This window comes from Magnolia sinica, chromosome 12 (genome assembly GCF_029962835.1).
Source record: "Magnolia sinica isolate HGM2019 chromosome 12, MsV1, whole genome shotgun sequence".
In the NCBI taxonomy this organism is placed as follows: Eukaryota; Viridiplantae; Streptophyta; class Magnoliopsida; order Magnoliales; family Magnoliaceae; genus Magnolia; species Magnolia sinica.
The window spans coordinates 15843389-15862678 of NC_080584.1; the positions used below are offsets into that span (position 1 = coordinate 15843389).

Below are 19290 nucleotides of genomic sequence, written 5' to 3' on the forward strand. Positions count from 1 at the left end.
TGTATCCAATAGCAATACGTCGAGATGTATTATGGAAAACCTCTTGATTCTGTTCAATTTTGGAAAAACAATGAGGAGTCGCGCGAGGACAATTAATTAGTGATTCGCGGCCTATAAGAGTACATAATATATTTGTGAGAGATCCGGACCATTAATTACGTTCATAATCGTAAGAATGCTCTGATCCATATATCAGACTGATCCAATCGTCAGATAGGAATTTTTCAGAAGGAAAATCACCATTAGACTAATATCCAACACGTGCATGTGTGGCCCACCTGTTATGTGGGACATCCTGAATTTTGGGATACGAAATTTACACGTTGATCCAGACCACTTAGATGGTCCACTTGGGCCATGTTGCCACACGTGCCCGCGATTCATCTCTTATGTGAGTCGCTTTTGGAGTTAAAGACCTTTATTCCATGGGCCCTGATCAGCTTCCATATCCATGCACTGCAGCCGTTCGTTCTCTCTGCCCCTCTCCTATATAAAGAGCAAAACGCATATGAACGTGAAGCGTCGTATCTCACCATGACTTCTCAATCTCACTACAAAGGTATCCCTTATAGCCCGTCAAGACAGGTAACCATCCAACCGTCTATCTTGCCCTGGTGAATGTCCACCGTTGATATACATGGCATCACGCTTGCCAACGAGACAGGCAGTGCGAGATCTGGACCGTTCATCACGTGGGGACCCACAGTGGACATCCATATACCAAAGACCAAGCATGTCCGTTGATGATTCCGGCACCACCAGTATGTTGAATATGGGTCGCTGATCGTGTTTTGTCAACTGTCAGATTTTATCACACATGTGCCGACCACCTGATGAGTGGGCTTCCGGAGTTTTGTCTTGGAGCGTGTTGGATGTGGTCCCCATACGAAGAATGGCTCAGATATCATACACGTGCACCATGTTAGCACGTAGCGGCCCCCAAGCGTGCCATCTATGGCAGCTCGTGCCCATCCATCGCCCAGCCGATGGGCCCACATGCAGAGGTGGACAGATGATCGGCACCATCTATTTTCCATGCATCAGTCTACTAATCACGATGAGAGTATTTCACCTAAAAGATGGATGGCTACGATCATCTGCCTGTATCCGCATGCTGACCCAAATGGGCGACGGCTAGTGGATGAGCGGGCGTCGCACATGCAAATCAAAGTCTCATCACCTACAGGCACTGTACCACAACTTGTGGTACTGCACCATGGTTTCTTTCAACATTCCACTTGCATGGAAAATCAGAACCATGAAAATGGTAGGCCCACCTTTAAGATCACCTGACACAAAAGATATAGCCGGTCCGATAATCAGGTGGCCCACACTGTTGATATTATTGGACAACTGATGGTCTTACTCTGCATACAAGTGTGGCCCACCTACTAAGCAGATCATCCTGATTTTCATGGTATTGGGTTCCTACACAAGTGGCATGTTGATGGAGAAGTGATCAATTCAACTTTGGCTGTAAATGGCCCGGGCTAGACCCTCCAACTGGGCTTGGGTTGAGTATTAGTCTTCATAGATGGGCTTGGGCTTAAAATTTAGGCCCATTTGTAAATCTTGTCAGTCTGTCAACCCAGTTCGAGTCTGTGCAATAGAGTTTTAGATTTGCAACTTTGCACACGTGTCATGTGCAAAAAATCTAAACATTTCAGACGATGGAGCACCCCTTGAAACCCCACATGCCCAACTTTAAGTCTGATTTAAAACTCTAGTGGGCCATGACAAAAGGAAACAATTTCCATCATTGATTTGCATCTCTCATTGCAAGTAGGGTCATGAGGTTTTAAGGGGTGCCCCCATTCAGAATTTTGTCCCTATGACATTTGTGCAAGCAGGCCTCTCTCTCTCTCTCTCTCTCTCTCTCTCTCTCTCTCTCTCTCTCTGTGTATATTGAAATGCTCACTTGTGTACTAGTTCTCACAAGAACTTGTGAGAATAGTATGAGAACTCATCCCACTTTGAAATGAGCCCAAAATCTGAACAGGCCACACGATGCAGCACCCCAATAAACTCTCATGGCCTAACTTTTAGCATGATCTAAAACTTTGGTGGGCCATGCCAAAAGGAAACAACTATCTTCATTGATTTGCCTCTTTCTTTGCTATAGCTTGTTAGAGTCTTCGATCTGGTTGAAAGTTAAGCCCTAGGGGTTTTATGGGTTGCTACATAATATGGACCGTTTGGATTTTGGACACATAACATGTGTGCAAAGGTGTGTATGTGCACAGGTGAGCATGACTCTCACACACACACATATGGAGAGGAATGCATCTGTGCACCAGTTCTCACATTTGGGTGCGGACCTTATGAGAACTCATTTAAGGTGATATAAGTCCAAAATCTAAACTGTCCATGTGATGTAATATCCTATGAAACTCTAGGGCCTAACTTTTAGCTTAATTCAAAACTTTGGTGGGCCACAATGAAAGAGAGGGAAATCACTGGAGGAAATTATTTCTTTTTACCCTAGCCTGTGAAAGTTTGGTTCAGGGTGAAAGTTGCACCCTGCGGGTTTCATAGGGTGCTGCATCGTGTGGATAGTTCAAATTATAGGCTTATATAACCGGAAATGAGTTCTCGTGAGAACTGATGAACATGTGAGCATTCCTCTCTCTCTCTCTCTCTGTCTCTCTTCTATATATATATATATATACACACACACACACACACCCCGAAACGCTTACCTGCGAACCAGTTCGTACGTACTACGTACGAACTGAGAACCCATCATACATGATGTGGATCCAAAATCTGAACCGTTCATTTGAAGCAGCACCTCCTGAAACCCTCCAGGCCCAAGTTTTACTTTGATCTAAAACTTTGATGGGCCATGAAAAAGGAAAACAGTTTTCTCCCTTGATTTGCATTTCTCTTTGCTATGGCCCACCAGAATATTAGATCGGGGTGAAAATTTTTCACATAGGGTTTTATAGGATTCCGCATCACATGGACCGTTCAAATTAGACACCCATGACACGTGTGCAAAGGTGCACACGTGTAGGTGTGCAGGGGAGCATGACTCATATATATATATATGGTCGAGTTGTCTGGGCCCCACCATGATTTATTTCAAACATTAACACCATGCATTTGATGGGTCTCCTTTAACTCATGGGATATCCCAAAAATCAGCCGTATATGGAACTCAGGTGGGCCATACAATCTAAAGTCATGCGAAGACATGCTTAAAACATATAAAAGCACTTGGTGGGGCCCACCTGAAATTTGGATGCGTCTAAAACTTGGTTTGACCCCTCATCCAAGTGGGACACACATAATGGATGGGCTGGATTTGTGAATTACATCTCGATGGACTGAAAAAATAATTAAGAATGTTTTAATGGAGGGTAATCCCTCTCAACTTTTGTATGTGGTGTGGCCCACACAAGTCACGGATTGACTTGATTTTTAATCCCTAAGCCCACTGTGGAATGGTGCATCTGACTGATGGGGTAGATGTTTGACCTACATCATGGTGGGGCCCACACATCTCGACCTCATGGGGAGTTCCCATGAGCTCGACTGTATAGAACCTTTTCCACATACACACACACATGCTTACCAAGTCACAACATGTTGTATTTGTCAAACTGGAAGACGTGTGTGATCTAGTCCATCCATTCAAGTGGCCCAGCCATGTAAACGTCCACATTTGACATGGTCCAACCCAAACCTAACTCAAAAAGCCAGGTCCAAAGACCCAATGGACACTCGTAAACGAGATCCAGGCCAACGAGGTTAGGTAACTCTAGGACTTGACCAGAACGAACCTGGCCTATTGACAGCCCTACACACACAGTCATGTTGGCATGCATAAACACACGTGTGTATATTAAGGGAGAATTTAGCCCCGTGCATGGTGAAGCACACGTGTGTAGACACGTGCTTAAGAGTTGTTTATGTTTATGTGAATGCAGGATGGCGATCTGGTGATCAAACCAATAAGTCTTGATATCATATGGGGAAAAGACCCCCGCTATTGGCGATTACCGCAAAGGTGAGAGGATCGATCCTTGCCGATGGGGCTCACTGTACGTTGATCAGGGCCGTTGTTTTGATGGGCCCATGCAAATGTTCAGCAAAAGGTTTCTCCAGGATTTGATGATCATGGCCATTTGATCTACCACTTACAATTAGATCTCTCAATGGGCCAGATTGGCTTTGACGGGCGGTCGGCATGATCTGACATTGGACCACTTGGATTACAGATCAAGCCCATTGAAATGCAACTGTGCCTAATTCAGTGCCCAATAACTAATTATGGGCACACAAGAAACAAGTGGGCCTCAATTGGGCTTTTCAATGCCTGATTAAGCCCATCCTAGCCCATTGACTACTAGATCTTAAAAAGGGCTGCTAAAAAAAATACATCAATGGTCCAGATCCAACCAACGGCTAATAATCAAACACATTGTCATCTTTCAATCTCCCAATCATCGTGTGGCTAGATGTGGAAGGCCCAACTATGGGACCCACATTCATCATGGCCCATTAAGGAGATTTATAATTACAAAAAAAAAAAAAAAAAATCATACTGAGAGAATGCGAAGGTGATTCAGGCATCAGAGGCAAATTGTTGAGGAGGTGCATGGGACACATAGCACACAAGTGAGAAATCCCTGCCGCTAATCAAGTGGGCCCCACTATAAATATGCTTATATCCAAATTATTAGTCTAATCTACACAAACTATGATTGGCTGCATGAAGATTGATCCAATCTATGGGTGGTCCAATTACGATATGAACCACTCAAATTGCAGGTGGGCCATATGTTACTTTAGCATCTCTCAGTCCTAACCATCTTGACAATAGTACTATTAAACCAATGCTGATGAGTGGCCTTGACTTTATATTACATACAGCTTATAAGATTTATTCAATAAGCACACATGTTTTTATATTCATTAGATTTTATTGGTGATTATATATATATATATTTGTTCATTTCATTCTTGTAGCCAGACAGACTACGCCGAGCTTTTACAAGTGTGTTGGTTGGAAGTGAGTGGTTCGGTCGAACTTAATCAGCTAAATCCCGGGAAACATAAGATCAGCTTCGCTCTAAGCTTGAAGCCGGATGCATTCGGCTGGGCCGGCAGCCCCATATACCTAATGGTTAAGGTCGGGAGTGGCGGATTTAAATGGAAGAGCTATAATTTGAGCACTATGGGTCCCACTGACAAGAAGAGAATCCCAGATGATTTTTGTTTTGAAGTGGGGCAGAATGATACCTCAGGAGGTGAGAAGCTCCACTTCGGCCTCTATGAAATATGGAGGGGAAGATGGAAGGGTGGCCTACTCATCCATGAAGTTGTCATCTCAAAGGCAACAGGTTGATTATCTATTTATCTCTCTATCTATTATTAAAGTGAAGGATTTGGGTTTATGATAATAATAATGATTAGAACATCTCTAATAAGATTGTGTGGCTTATATGCTACATTCCCATGTTGTCACTGATGGCTAGAGAAGGATTGATGTGGAATCCTTCCACAATAAGCAGTTTGGATGGTTTGGAGATGGCTTTAATGGTTTGACAATTTTAATTTCAGTTTTATGTATTTTTAAATATGATAAGTGTTTCAGGATCTTTCACTTTGAATGTTGTTTAACTTTTTAAAATAGAGTGGTATAATTTTAATTTTCCAATCATCTGCTTGGAGCTACGTATTTAGTAGTTTGTAAGCACCTGTGGGATATTAGTTTTTAAAGAATGCTTCTTAAGTTTATATTAAACTTGAGATGGATAAACCAAATGTTATGGAATGATACATGTAGACGATTTGCACAGGCAATGCAAAATTATAAAAGAAAATGGTCAAACTAAAACCTAAAAAACAAAGAGAAAAATAATATATAAGAGGCATAAAAATTTACATGATTTAATAGTATGCTTATGTTTATCAGGTAGCAATGTCACACTTCGAAAATCAACACCCAGTTATAGAGACTCTAATCCTGAGTTCTTGGGTGTGAACTTAGCACAAATGTATATAGGTGAGTTCCCACATGCCCACACAGTCTAATTAACATCCATCCATGATCAATAATTAGAATATGTTTAAATTAGTGGCATCAAAAGTTAAGTAGAAATAACTCAACACATAAACATATGACAAATATTCAAAATATACATTTCTAAAAATGATGTCTTCGTAAATAGAGATTACATAAGTCACAATATACATTTAACAAAACTGAATTACGTAATTTACCTAGCTGCGGACTCCAATATGTACATGCCCAAAATGAATAAACTATAAAGTTTTCTGTTTTCACCTAACACCTCAAAAACATCGTCGATGAAGTAAGCTGATGTATGCTTGCACATATGAGACCTCAGTGGTACCTGCATCAATAATATCGCTAGATATTTGTTTTAAAATATCGTCCCAGGTGGAAGTAAGTGGCTAATCGAGTTGTTCTATTTTCTTAAGTTATACATATTATCAACACAATCAAGCATAGGTAATGATACATTACAAAATAAGCAAATCTTAAATTAGTTATTTAAATACATGGATGACATGATATGCATATGTATGGCCCGGGAACAACAACAATTGTAAACTTTTCATATTGACATTATCATAAGCAAAGACGATAATTATATGTGCAATGGTTGGCCTGTAGCACAACCCACCAATGTTTACCATGATATGCATGATTAGTAACGTAATTATTATTTCTACTTCAAACAGCATGTTGGCAAAGCTATGATACCTTCATTCTATCAAAAGACGCTAAATGAATCACGTGATTTATGACGGCACGTAGCGGTCCCTCACTAGTGTCCCTTGATACTGCTTTAGATTTGTCACCCGAAAGTCCAACCTATACAATTAAACAATAGTAAGGGCTCACGTTCAAAGACGTATGATCACAAATAATGTAAGGGTCATCACCCAAATAAAAATTTGGTAAAGACACGACATCAAATCCTTCAATAATACGGTAGGCTTGTGGCCTTCATTAGTGCTCAATGGACACTACGGGGAAGTTTGTCACCCAATGTTTTACCAACTGGTAGGTTCAGTACCCACTTTTTTACCAATGTGGCAGACATGTCATCCAAACATAGGATGACAGCTTAAACACGGTATCACATACCACCATGACTGATCCATGAGTCTTTGTAGGATCATAACGCATTAATAGTTATGAATTGACTTAAATTAATGGTAACAATGGTATCCTAGATTCTATTAGATGTTATACAATGACCAAGTATAAAAATGATCTACTTTGCTGATTGGATCATCTAAGGAGAACACCGAGCAAATTCAGCATTGGGTGCAAAACATCCCTCATAGTTCCAACTATTGTCGGTCATCTGTGTTCAATCTCGGTCGACTATATAAGTCTAGGATAGACACCCCGGAGCGGACCATCCACTTAAGCAATTTGCAAGGTTCGATGCACATAACAAGAATTCAAATTTGCAATACATAATTATAATCACCAATTAACTCAATACCGTATCAGGTATATCAATTAAACACATGTACAAATCAGCATAATCTAATGTACATCAATATGAACCAACATATATTAACAACACAAATTAATACTCCCTGAGGATATATCAATATAACTCATGTACAAATTAGTGTAATCCAACGTATCTTAATACAAGCTAACGGGAATCAATACACTTATCAAGTAGTATAGAAGAATTTTAACAGCAAGAGTTTCATATTTCTCGAGTATTTCATCGAACATATTGGCTACCAACAAAATATTAGGGTTCAAATAATAAAACAATTCAAACATAAATAGCTATGAATTTTATAAACAATCAAAATTATTATCTAACACTATTAAGGAATGACAAAATGAAACCGATAAGAATAGTTTGCACCTTAGGAAGAGATTTTTCAATATCTGACTTCCTAGGATTAGAGTTTTGAAGAAACGTTGATCCCTAAACCATACAAAAAGGCTAAGGTAAGATTCATGAAATTCTAATATTAAGGGGATTGAAATTTGAAAGTAGGATTCATTTTTTACCTCTGAGTCCAAATAGGGTGGATTCAACGGAGAAATCAGCGACTACTACGGCTTTTTGGAGTACTAGCAACTCACAAGAATAATGTAACGCCCCGTGTTTTCAGGACCCGAGTATATGATCGGTTTTCCAAAAATCCGAGTGTTAACCTTAAAGGACGGTCAAATTCGAGTATACATTTTTTTTCCATTTATTAAAGTAAGCAGATGAACGTACTATGGACAAATCAAACATAAAGAAAAGTCTGCATTACCATTTAAATATACAAGAGCTGCCCATAATGACTTATACAAACCAATGTTCTCATTCTTACAAATACAAAATGATATAATATTATATGTGAAACAAGGTAAACTGCAACAATCTTGAACTGTGAAATCCTGTAGCAATCCTTAGCAAATAGAAACATGCACCCTTGTCAACTATAGGCTGCTCCTCACTAAAATGAATGTGAACATCATTTGGGCCACCTGTGCTACCTATACGGTTGTATATTTGATGGATGAGTGGCTAACTCAGTGTGAATTCCCCTCAAGATTACACACCGCCGCATTAAGTAGGCATAGTTATAAAACAACAATGCAATCAAAACAACACATGATGTAGTATTTTTAAATGCATGGATGCGTGAATGCACATCGACCTGGGGATGCACATCCAGTCAGACTTGGGCTTGTCACCCATGTAATCATCGACCTAGGAATGATCATCCAGTCGGAACAGGGGTCGATAGTCGATGGTCTGGGAGTTAGCGAAACGATACCCCAACAACTTTAGGGCATGTGCTACAGCATCTAGAATAGTCATCCGTCATCGCTAATATGCTATGAATGCATGATTAGCCAGCCGTTATTAATCCAGTTACAATCAGCCAATTTAAGTAACTCAATGGTCATTACGGGAGATTTGTCACCCAGCTAGGCCGACAACTTGGGCATAGGTCCCATACCACCATCCTCGGCTCATGAGACTACCGGATGTTTAATGGAACTCGTCAACTAGTGGCCAATCATATTACAGTATATGGGGCTTACCATCGCATGGTTGCATAGTATAAAACATCGAACCCACGTAAGAAAAATACTAGAACAAAGCCACATAGGACGACATCAAAACAAGCCACGTAAGGAAAATACCAAAACCAAAACCATGCGATAAAAGACCATCCTTGAAAACCATTGGACACAACAACCTTAGATGGTAGGCCCACATCAATGGTTAATTTAAACCACCATTCAATAACCATTAAGCTGAAGGTCCATTACTATCACAACCAGTCAGGTTACATCCCAAGTATGGGTGTACATATATAGGTGGGGGTTTCCCACTGGTGTACCAGTTTAAGTTTCATAAGCAATCCACAAATAATCCGCAAGCATGAATAAATATGCAGGATAAACATTAAGCATGTAATATAACAATTTAATTCTAACAATTACCACATGTGACTATGAAATGGAGATATCAGTTACAAGTTAAAATAAAAAAAACTATAACTTAAGCTAATGGGAAAATGAAAAACTTAAGGGAAAGAATCATCACCTTTCGGTTTGGATTCCCTTATGTAGTTCCGTCTTCCTTAGTGATCAATCCACGATCCAACGTCACTTGATTGACTCCTAGGGTCACTTCCAACAAGAGGTCAATAACCGACTTTAATGGATGATTTTGAAGACTCCTAGTTACACAGGCCCGCTTACTTTCAATGAAGATGAGGCCCACTTCCATATCACAATCAGGTGGCTATTCAGGCCCTTTTTCAGCCTATTAAGTTTGGCCCAAATTCATGCAAAATGGGCCCAAACCGAGGCTGGGCTTAGTCCAGGCTCATTGTGTGGCCGGCCATGGCCCAGCTTGTGTGGCCTGTTATAACATATGGTGAGGTCCACTGTTCTTTACGTGTGGCCCACCTGATCCTTACGTTTGGCCCACCTATTTAAATGGTGCGGCCCACTGAGTTTTATGTGGTGAGGCCCACCTGCTGCAGGGTGCGGCTTTCAGCTGCATATAAGGTGGGTTTTCAGGGGGCATTTCTGACCATTTTCAAGCTGAAAATCAGCTGCATTCGGGATCTGTTTTCAGACCGAAAATTCAGCAGGTTGCAGGTGGTATTCTGACTGTTTTTAAGCTGAAAATTAGCTGTATTTAGACTGATTTTCCAGTCATTTCCAAGGCTGTGTTTCCAGCTATATCCCATCGACAGTCAGCTGATATCAGATGGCATTCCGTGCTATCTACATACTTCCTATTGGGGTCGGTTTCGGCCCAAACATGGCCTGGGGTTGGCACGACTGCAAGCTGATCTTAAGCAGTGTTTTTAACTGAGGTTGAACGCCTATCCAAGGGTCTGTTACGGTTCCGTTTACAGCCCGTTTTAGTCCGTTGCAAGGCCTAAATAAGGGACTGCTTGCAGCCCAAATCTAGGCCTGATGAAGGCCGATTCTCAGTTCAACAGAGTCCGTTTTTTGCTCTGCCCAAGCTCACCTATGGCCAGCTTCCTAGCCCAAATATGGCCTCCAACATGGTTGATATCTTTTAAAAAAAAAAGAAAATAGAAGGAAAAAAGGTAAGGGCAGAACCATTACCTGGCCGAATCTGGGAGGTTGCTCACGCCCCACCGTCCGTTTTCCTGGCCCAAAAACGTGGCTACCAACATGGTTGATATCTTTAAAAAAAAAAAGAAAATAGAAGGAAAAAAGGTAAGGGCAGAACCATTACCTGGCCGAATCTGGGAGGTTGCTCACGCCCCACCCTCTCTCTCTCTCTCTCTCTCTCTCTCTCTTTCTCTTTCCTTTCTTTCTCTCCCTCGTTTTTCCTTTATTACTGTGAAAATCTGGGAGAGCTGAGCCTCCCTTTATAGGCTAGGAGAGGTGTATCCGACAGTTGAGAGAAGCTCTCCACACACGGTTGGGATCGGATGCTAGCTGCGCGTGGGGACCGTCCACGTTTGGGGATGCGTTGGTGGCATCCAGGGCTACCTAGAAGTACGATTTCTAGGCCTGGTGGGGCCCATCTCGAGTTTGTGGTTGGGTGGGTATTTGAGGAAGATGACCCACCCAACAATGGTGGATTTTTATCTAAGGGTTCTCAGGGCAATCCAGACCGTTTGATTGGTCTGGATGGATCCCATTAGCGGTGTGGGGCCCACATTTCAGATCCCAGATGAGATCTTGCTTCATCTCATGAGAACTCTTCTATTTTTCCTCCCCATTCTCATGAGATGAGAATTTCCTTCGTCTCCTCTCGTACCTTCCATTCAGGAGGGCTGTGATGAAGCCACGTGGCCCATCGGACGGTCACAAGTGTGACAGCCACCACTATCCAAAAGAAGAAAACCTTCTTTTTCTTCTTTCTTAATTGCCTAGCCATTTTTGGGCTGTGAGAGGACTTCTCTCAGCTGGCAAGGAGGGAGGCTGAAAACCTCTGGTCTATGGAATGTTGGCTTGCCCAACAAGTTACCTGATGGTCCCTTACGTTGAATCTCAGCCCCACATCAAGGAATTGGACGGTTGAGGATGATATTCACCGCTCCAAAACATGGGCCTAAGAATGTATACCATTTTGTTTAGTGGACCTACGAAAGTAAAATGGACGGTTTGGATCGTCCGAAAAATGGTTAGGGTGGTCCACATTGGGGCTTGAAGTTTACAATTTCAAACACTTGAAACGGCGGGAAGAATTTTACAAGGGTTATCGGTCAATGCATGGTTGACCGCTTCGTTTCATCCTGCGCACGTAGCGCACCACACTTGTAAGGTGCACACGCACCACGTGTGGCCCTATTTGTGATGGTGGTGACTCATCCACACCGTTAAATCAGTTCATGGGTCCCATTAGAGCGTTCCAAACCACATTGGATATTCATAAGTGATGTAGAACGTCTCACAGATACGTTCCCAGCATGGTTGAGACAAAAGAAGATGGACGGTGAATTAACCATAACTTTTGATTCGGGTATTGTTATGGGGCACACATCCTATCAATCTTTACTGAAATGGGCCATCTGAGGTGAACCGACCCACAAAGTGGGTCGCATCTGTCCGTTTCGTCAAAAAAAGGCGCGCTTTCAGCTCAAAAACGAATTTTTAGGAAAATTTTACTATTTTTAGTAATTCCGATTTTTTAAATATTTTTAGAGCTTTAGATTTTCTTTCCTTTTAGAAATAACTTTTAGTTATACTAGGACTCTTCTAGAGAAAGTTTATTTGCAATTTTTATTTTTAGAAATTAGGCCTTAGAAGAGTTTTATTATAATTAGGATTTTTATTAGAGTTAGAATTTTACTATTTTTGGTAATTACGAATTTTAGTTTATTTTTTTCCTATATTAATGGTGTAAGGAGACACATTAGGGAATTATCAATTATTCATCAATCAATTTCGAATTTATTAGAATTTATTTCTATTTTCTGCTTTCTTTCCTCGTGGATTCGAGAAGTCTCTGTGAGGAGTCCAGAGAAGTTCCGTGGATTCGGAATAGTTATCCTCTTGAGGAAGACGGTGCTCGACGTCACATCCTCCCTGCATCAAAAAACATTTATCCCATCGTACATCTTTTGGGACCATATTTGGCCCACGTGTCAAAATACGACGGTCAGATGGGTTCCAATTCGATCATCAACGGTTAAAAGGTACTTAAGAATTTATTTAGGTGACTGGGACAACCCGTTCTATGATTTTAGAATATTAAATGTTTTTATTAGGTTTAATTTAACATTTATTATTATTATTATTGTTATTACTATTATTATTATTATTTATTCCTTTATATATTTCGTCATATATAATTTATATTATCACAAATTGTTAATATATATATAAATTATATAAATATTAGTAAGCAAAAATTTATATATATATATATATATATATATGGAAAAGGTACTATGCGCTCGACCTCACGATAAGCTCCCGTGAGGTCGAGCTGTGTGGGCCCCACCATGATGCGCGTCGACCATCAACACCATGCATTTGATGGGTCCCCTTTAAAATATGGGATATCCCAAAAATCAGCCGTATACGGAACTCAGGTGGGCTATACCATCTAAAATCATGTGAAGACATCGTTAAAACATATAAAAGAACTTGGTGGGGCCCACCTGAAATTTGCATGCGTCTGAAACTTGTTCTGAACCCTCGTCCAAGTGGGACACATAATGGATGGGCTGGATTTGTAAACCACATATCGATGGGCCCAAAAACTGATTATGAATGTTTTAATGGTGCACGGCCCCTCTCCACTTCTGTATGCGGTGTGGCCCACACAAGTCACGGATTGACTTGATTTTTGAGACCTAGGCCCATGATGGAATGGTGCATCTAATTGATGGGGTAGATGTTCGAAACGCATCACGGTGGGGCTCACACAGCTCGACCTCATGGGACGAACTCGTGAGGTCAAGTGCATAGTACCTTTATATATGTGTGTGTGTGTGTGTGTGTGTGTGTGTGTGTGTGTGTGTTAGGTTTTAAATTTTATATAAGTCATTAAATTGTTTGAAATATGTTATTCATTTATAAATTTCTCCAGTACATTTTATTTTTATGTATTACAAATTCTATAGTTTGTAATTTATGTTGTAAGTATATGCGTATAATATGGATTATAGTTACATATCATTTTAATATGAATTTTAAATATTTATAAAATATATAAATAACATTTCATAGTATATATATTTAGGCTGTATTTTTTTTTTGTATTTATATTAAATTAAATTAAATGGTAACACTCGAGTACTGAAAAGTACTGGGTGTTACACATAAAGAATCTTAAATCCAAATGTCATAACGCTCCCACTCTCACTCTTTCTCTTATTCTTTTTCTATTTTTGTCTCTCTCATTTGCTATGAAGAGAGGGGGAATGAAAAAAATAGGTATTTATAATGCCAGATGTGGTGCAAATAACCTTAATGCTTAAGTATTTGCTATTATAACCTCATGAGAGGTTGTTTTTAGCTTTTTGGAGTTCGTTATGGAGTTTATTGCTCAATCTATATCGTAGGATACTTATCCCTAATAATGATTTACGCAAGGCATTGATTGCCCCACAATTTGAATGTGTCGATCAATAGGTATGATTAGAACTTAATTCGATGGTTACCGATCATCGATTGAGGTCACGGATATGTGTATGATATTTAATTAGGTTACCGCCTTAAATTTGGTCCCGATTTGATGGTCCGAAAGCCATAACTTTGGTAAAGATCGGTTGAGGACAATTAATTTAAGTTCCTAACAAACTCTAAGGGTATTTGTACATCTCATGCGCATGCTTTGAGAGTCAAAGTTGAATGATTTGAGACGCGATCTTTGTGTTTTGTTCCGTGATAAACGTCAAGCGCACTAAGGTGAACGTCTTTTTATAGTTTTAGGTTTAGCAGCCCACTAACAAGTGGTATAGAGTTTGTTTGGATAATTAGAGAATTTCTAAAATAAATTGGGCAGTGAGATTTCTTGTGCATGATGATTAGGGTTTGGATTAGCAAAATTCATAGTATGACATATTCACAATTAGCATGAATGGCGATTTAGTCCCAATCACCATAATTCTTTGATTCTTATGTAAAAAGGGTAATTTCGTCGATTTGGTTCATATACATGAGATAATCAAAATCTAATTCATACTTATCTTAATTTTACGTAAATCTTCATTAAGACACAGTTACTTCTGATTTATTAATAGTGAGTTGCCTAGATTTGGGCACTAGATAAATAGATCAGAAGGTTAGCCCCAAGATTTTGGTGATCAGAAGTATTCATTAGCTTCCTATGATTAATTAATCAAATTTGTGTGGTTTTTTTACTAGAAATATGTACGCATAGGCTAAGATCGAATATTAAAGGTCAATAAGTGACAAAATAAACTAATTCTAACAAAAAATCTTCATGTATTTTTTAAATCAAAATTAACAAAATATGGGATGTTACAAGCAACATGAAGTTTTCTTTTTCTTTAAAACATAAAAAATAAAAAATAAAAAAAATACAATACTTACTATGCTTACCTCCCTCTTTCACTCTTCCACTATATAAGAAATTTCTTACTAGGGAATACCTTAAAAAATAGCGATCACTTTTTACATATGTTCCTCTTCATAAAAAGAGAGCTTGCTTAAAGCCTTAAAAAAAATTAGGTTTCATACAGCTGTACTGATGGGATGTGTAAAATTTCTTAGATATACATTAATACACTATCTTCTAATGGTACAAGCTTTAAGAGCAAGTAATTGCATGATATAGTATCAAAGCAGAAAGTTAAGTGTTCGACAAATAATGCCTTTGTAATATATTCTCCCAAAGGACTATTTATAGTACGAGTATCACTCCACCTCCACCCTTGCCCAATATGTTCCCGTGTGGAGTTCCACATCGCACGTGCAAGGGAATGTTAAAGCTCCTCAATTTATATTGATACACCATCTTCTAACAGTTCTAACTTTTAGAACAAGTAGTTATTTAATAGGATGTCATTTCCATATAAGAAACATATTATGTGTTGGTTATAGAAGCCATCACCTTAATGCAATAGAAGAGTCACTACCTTAACACCAAATTCTCCATGTATATCTAAAGCTCTTCGCACATAATGATTTTCAAAACTACGGTTTTTCTTAGTTTTATTTATTTATTTATTTCTATTTTCATATTTTCATTGATTGATCATTCCTTAGCATATCTACCCGGCTACCGCTAATAACTTCCTAAAGGTTACACTTTTGGAGATATACATTTATTTTGATTCTCCATTTTCGTTAGCCAATGTTATCTTTTCCATCGCTAAAGCTATACACATGACTAAAACTTTCAAAGTCTAAGATGCATATTAGAAATAATCTTAAAACAAGTTGAACTAAATTATCGTAGATACATATCAAAATAGCATGTTTGCATATCAAATTTCCATAAAATCCTTCCTTTCACCATACTATTTTTTATACCGGGAATTTTCTAAGCCTTGTTCTAATACCACCTATAGTAGGCCTTGTGGACCCAATTCTTCAACCTACAAAAAACGCTAAGAGATAATTAATTAATAATAATATTTGAATGGTCTTCTTGCTAAACACTCACATCTATTGTCAGATACCTTCAATTTAACTTGAATAGGGTCCTTTGATGCTATCAATAGACCATTAGATTCCAACCGGCATTAGTCAATGCCATCAATAGACATGCTCGATCCTATTCAGAAATTCCCAATTCTAAGGGTAGTTGGACGTCTCAATTTGTGAGTAGGTCAGATTGCTATATATTACAACTTTAGCCTTAGAATTTAGGGTACTCTTTAATGATTGATGCGGTTGATGGGCCTAACTTTGATTGAGATACCCAAAAATCAAAAGGAAATTTTAATACTTTGACTTTATATATATAGAAAATAAGCTATATAATCTTGAAATAATCAAGGAGTTGCACATATTTCCAATTTTGACTTCTTCTCAGCATCATCCATCCATGATATGACCATATATGAACGGTTTGTATTATTGAAAACGACTGAATCCAACTTCTAACGTCCTGACATATTACTGTACGACACGTGGAAATGTACTTTATCAAAACCTTTTCTTAATATGTTGGGTGTAATTAGTGGACCACCTAATCCTCTCTTACCTTTGAAAATTGAAATTAAAAAAAAAATAAAAATAAAGGATAACACGTGTTGCGTATATAAAGTTTACAAAGATCAAACGCAACTGTCTCCACTTTGATAAGACATTCACACATATAAGCTGGAAAGATCATCCGGTGGGTCCCACCATCTGCCGACCATAGCCCAAAAGTACAACAATTGAATCTGAACCATTAGCTCCCTCTTTTCAGCCATCCTAGTCCCCCACAACTCCAGGCACGGATTCGGTACTACCCTCCCCAGTACATATCTACAGACGGACGGTCATGTCAGGGACTCTGTGGGCCCACCGTGATGTATATGTTTAATACGCGCCGTCTATCTATTTTTACGGATCATTTCAGGGCAGTTGCCAAAAAAAGGAGCCATATCTAAGGCTCAAGTGGACCACACCACTGGAAGTAGTGAGGATTTGACTCCTACCGTTGAAAACTTCCCAAGGCCAACGGTGATGTTTATTTGCCATCCAATCTGTTCATAGGTCACGTAGGACCTTATGAATGAAAAAAAATATATATCAGCTTGATCCAAAACTTCTGTTGCCCCTAAGAAGTTTTCAACGGTAGGATTTCAATCATCACTGTTTTCTGTGGTGTGGTCCACTTGAACCTTGAATCTATCTCCTATATGAGATCATACTCTAAAATGATTTTTCAAACTGAATGGACTGTATGGATAAAACATATATTCCACAGTGGACCCCACAGAACCCCTAACAGGACCGTCCGTCTCTAGCTAGGTCCTGGCGGGGTTAGTACCCAATCCGTGCCCCACAACTCCTTGGTTCAAATGGTTAGGATTGTTCAACTGCTGGAGGAATTGGGTCATGGCCCATCAGATTAACGGTTCAGATTTGATACTCATGCGCCCTCCATGCGTCTCCTTGAGTTGCGTGTGATTGCTGCGTGTTTGAGCGGATATATATCGTTGCCAGAATATTTACGACCTTGGTTACGTGTCCCGGTAGCTATCCATCCGTCTATCGGGAGTGGATTAGTGCGGCCCTTACCTTGGGGCCCACCTTAATGTATGTAATCTATATCCACGTCGTCCATCCATTATTTCAGACCATTTTAGATCATCGGCTCAAAAATAAAGCAGATCTAAATATCAGGTTAACCATACCATAGAAAATAGTGGTGATTGACCAATAATGGGCCACAAAAGTTTTGGATCAAGCTGATATTTGTTTTTTTCTCTTCATCTTAGTTTATGTGACGTTATGAACAGATTGGATGACAAATAAACATTATGGTGGGTCCCAAGAATTTTTAACAGTAGGTTGCTCAATCACCATTGTTTTCCATAGTATGGTCCGCCTGAGATTTGTACCTTTCATCACTTGAGATCCCTTATTTATAGTTGAGTAGAAGTAGACGTAAGGGATCCTCCTGATTTAATAGATGTGTATTGTGCATACATTAGGCTTCGTAACCTAGGGGGAGTCGTACTTCAGGCCGCTCACTTGGATAAGGTTGGACCGCAGACGTTGATAAGGTTAGATGAGCCCTCCTAGATGTGACTTGTCCTTTCAATTAGGAAAAAAAATATTTACAGAAGGTCCTTGTAATGTCTAATTTTTAATTTCTTCATAAGTTTTGATAGCCTCCCAAGGTTGTCCCTCTCAACTTGACCGACCTATACAGCTCATTTGCATTTAAAAGTGAAGCTAGAAAATGCATTTCACTCCAATTATAATGGAGTTACAATAAAATGGAGAGATTTCAAAATATACTACAACTTTAAATCTCATTTCCTCTTATTCCATTTACCAATGAATCCATAATGTCAACAACTTTTGAAAATCGAATGCAATCAGATATATCGAAATTGGTTTTGCTGTATACTCCAAAGGAAAAATTGGTGGACATTGGAAAGTGGGAGATCCACCATAGAACGTGTGGTCCACCATGTTGTGTATATGTCATCAACCCATGAAACAGGTGAAGGGACAATCGCATAAATAGAAGGTATGATTGTACATTGATTCTTATGGTGTATTCCCTTTGAACTTTTGATAGGGATTTTCTCTCAATGTATGGTTCAATACTTTAGTACGTGCATTGGATGTACGATTTGGATTTCATAAAACATCACATGTGGGGCCTAGAGTGAAAATAAGGTAATTAACATGCATGTGATTATTCCCATTAAAAGATTACTAAAGCACACCACACTTAATTATCATGTCCCAATACCTTTATTGTTTTATTGTTGGCTTTCTTGCTTGCAAGTAGAGGTATACACGAGTCGAACTAAGTCGAGCTTGGTACAACTCAACTAGGATTAGCCACTAGCTAACCTCAGCTCGAACTCAGCTCAACCAGTAGCAAATCCCAACTCAAACTCAGCTCGGCTCGATCCTCGAGCTTGACAAGCCAGCTTGAGCCGAGATCGAGCATGCGCGGCATTTTCAAAAACACATAGAGCGCACTTTCAATTTTTTACTGTATGTAAAATTACAGCAGTTGTTTACATGTATTTTATCAAACACCTTGTAGGCAAGGTCAAAATTAAGAAAAAAAAATATTTGTTTCATATACATACATTCCTTGCCACCAGCTGACACTTCATTGAGTCATTTCATCAAACACTTTGTGAGCAACATCAATATCAAAGCAAGAGTCACCA

At 39.2% G+C, this 19290-nt stretch overlaps 1 protein-coding gene across 1 annotated transcript; it reads left to right on the forward strand.

Annotated features, from left to right (window-relative positions):
- Positions 1-520: 520 nt before the first annotated feature.
- LOC131220999 (protein PHLOEM PROTEIN 2-LIKE A9-like) lies at positions 521-5665 on the forward strand. Its single transcript, XM_058216054.1, has 3 exons — positions 521-585; positions 3933-4012; positions 4975-5665. Exons 1-3 carry the CDS (start codon positions 535-537, stop codon positions 5351-5353), a joined length of 510 nt encoding a protein of 169 aa, XP_058072037.1. The 5' UTR covers positions 521-534; the 3' UTR covers positions 5354-5665.
- The last annotated feature ends 13625 nt before the right edge of the window (positions 5666-19290 follow it).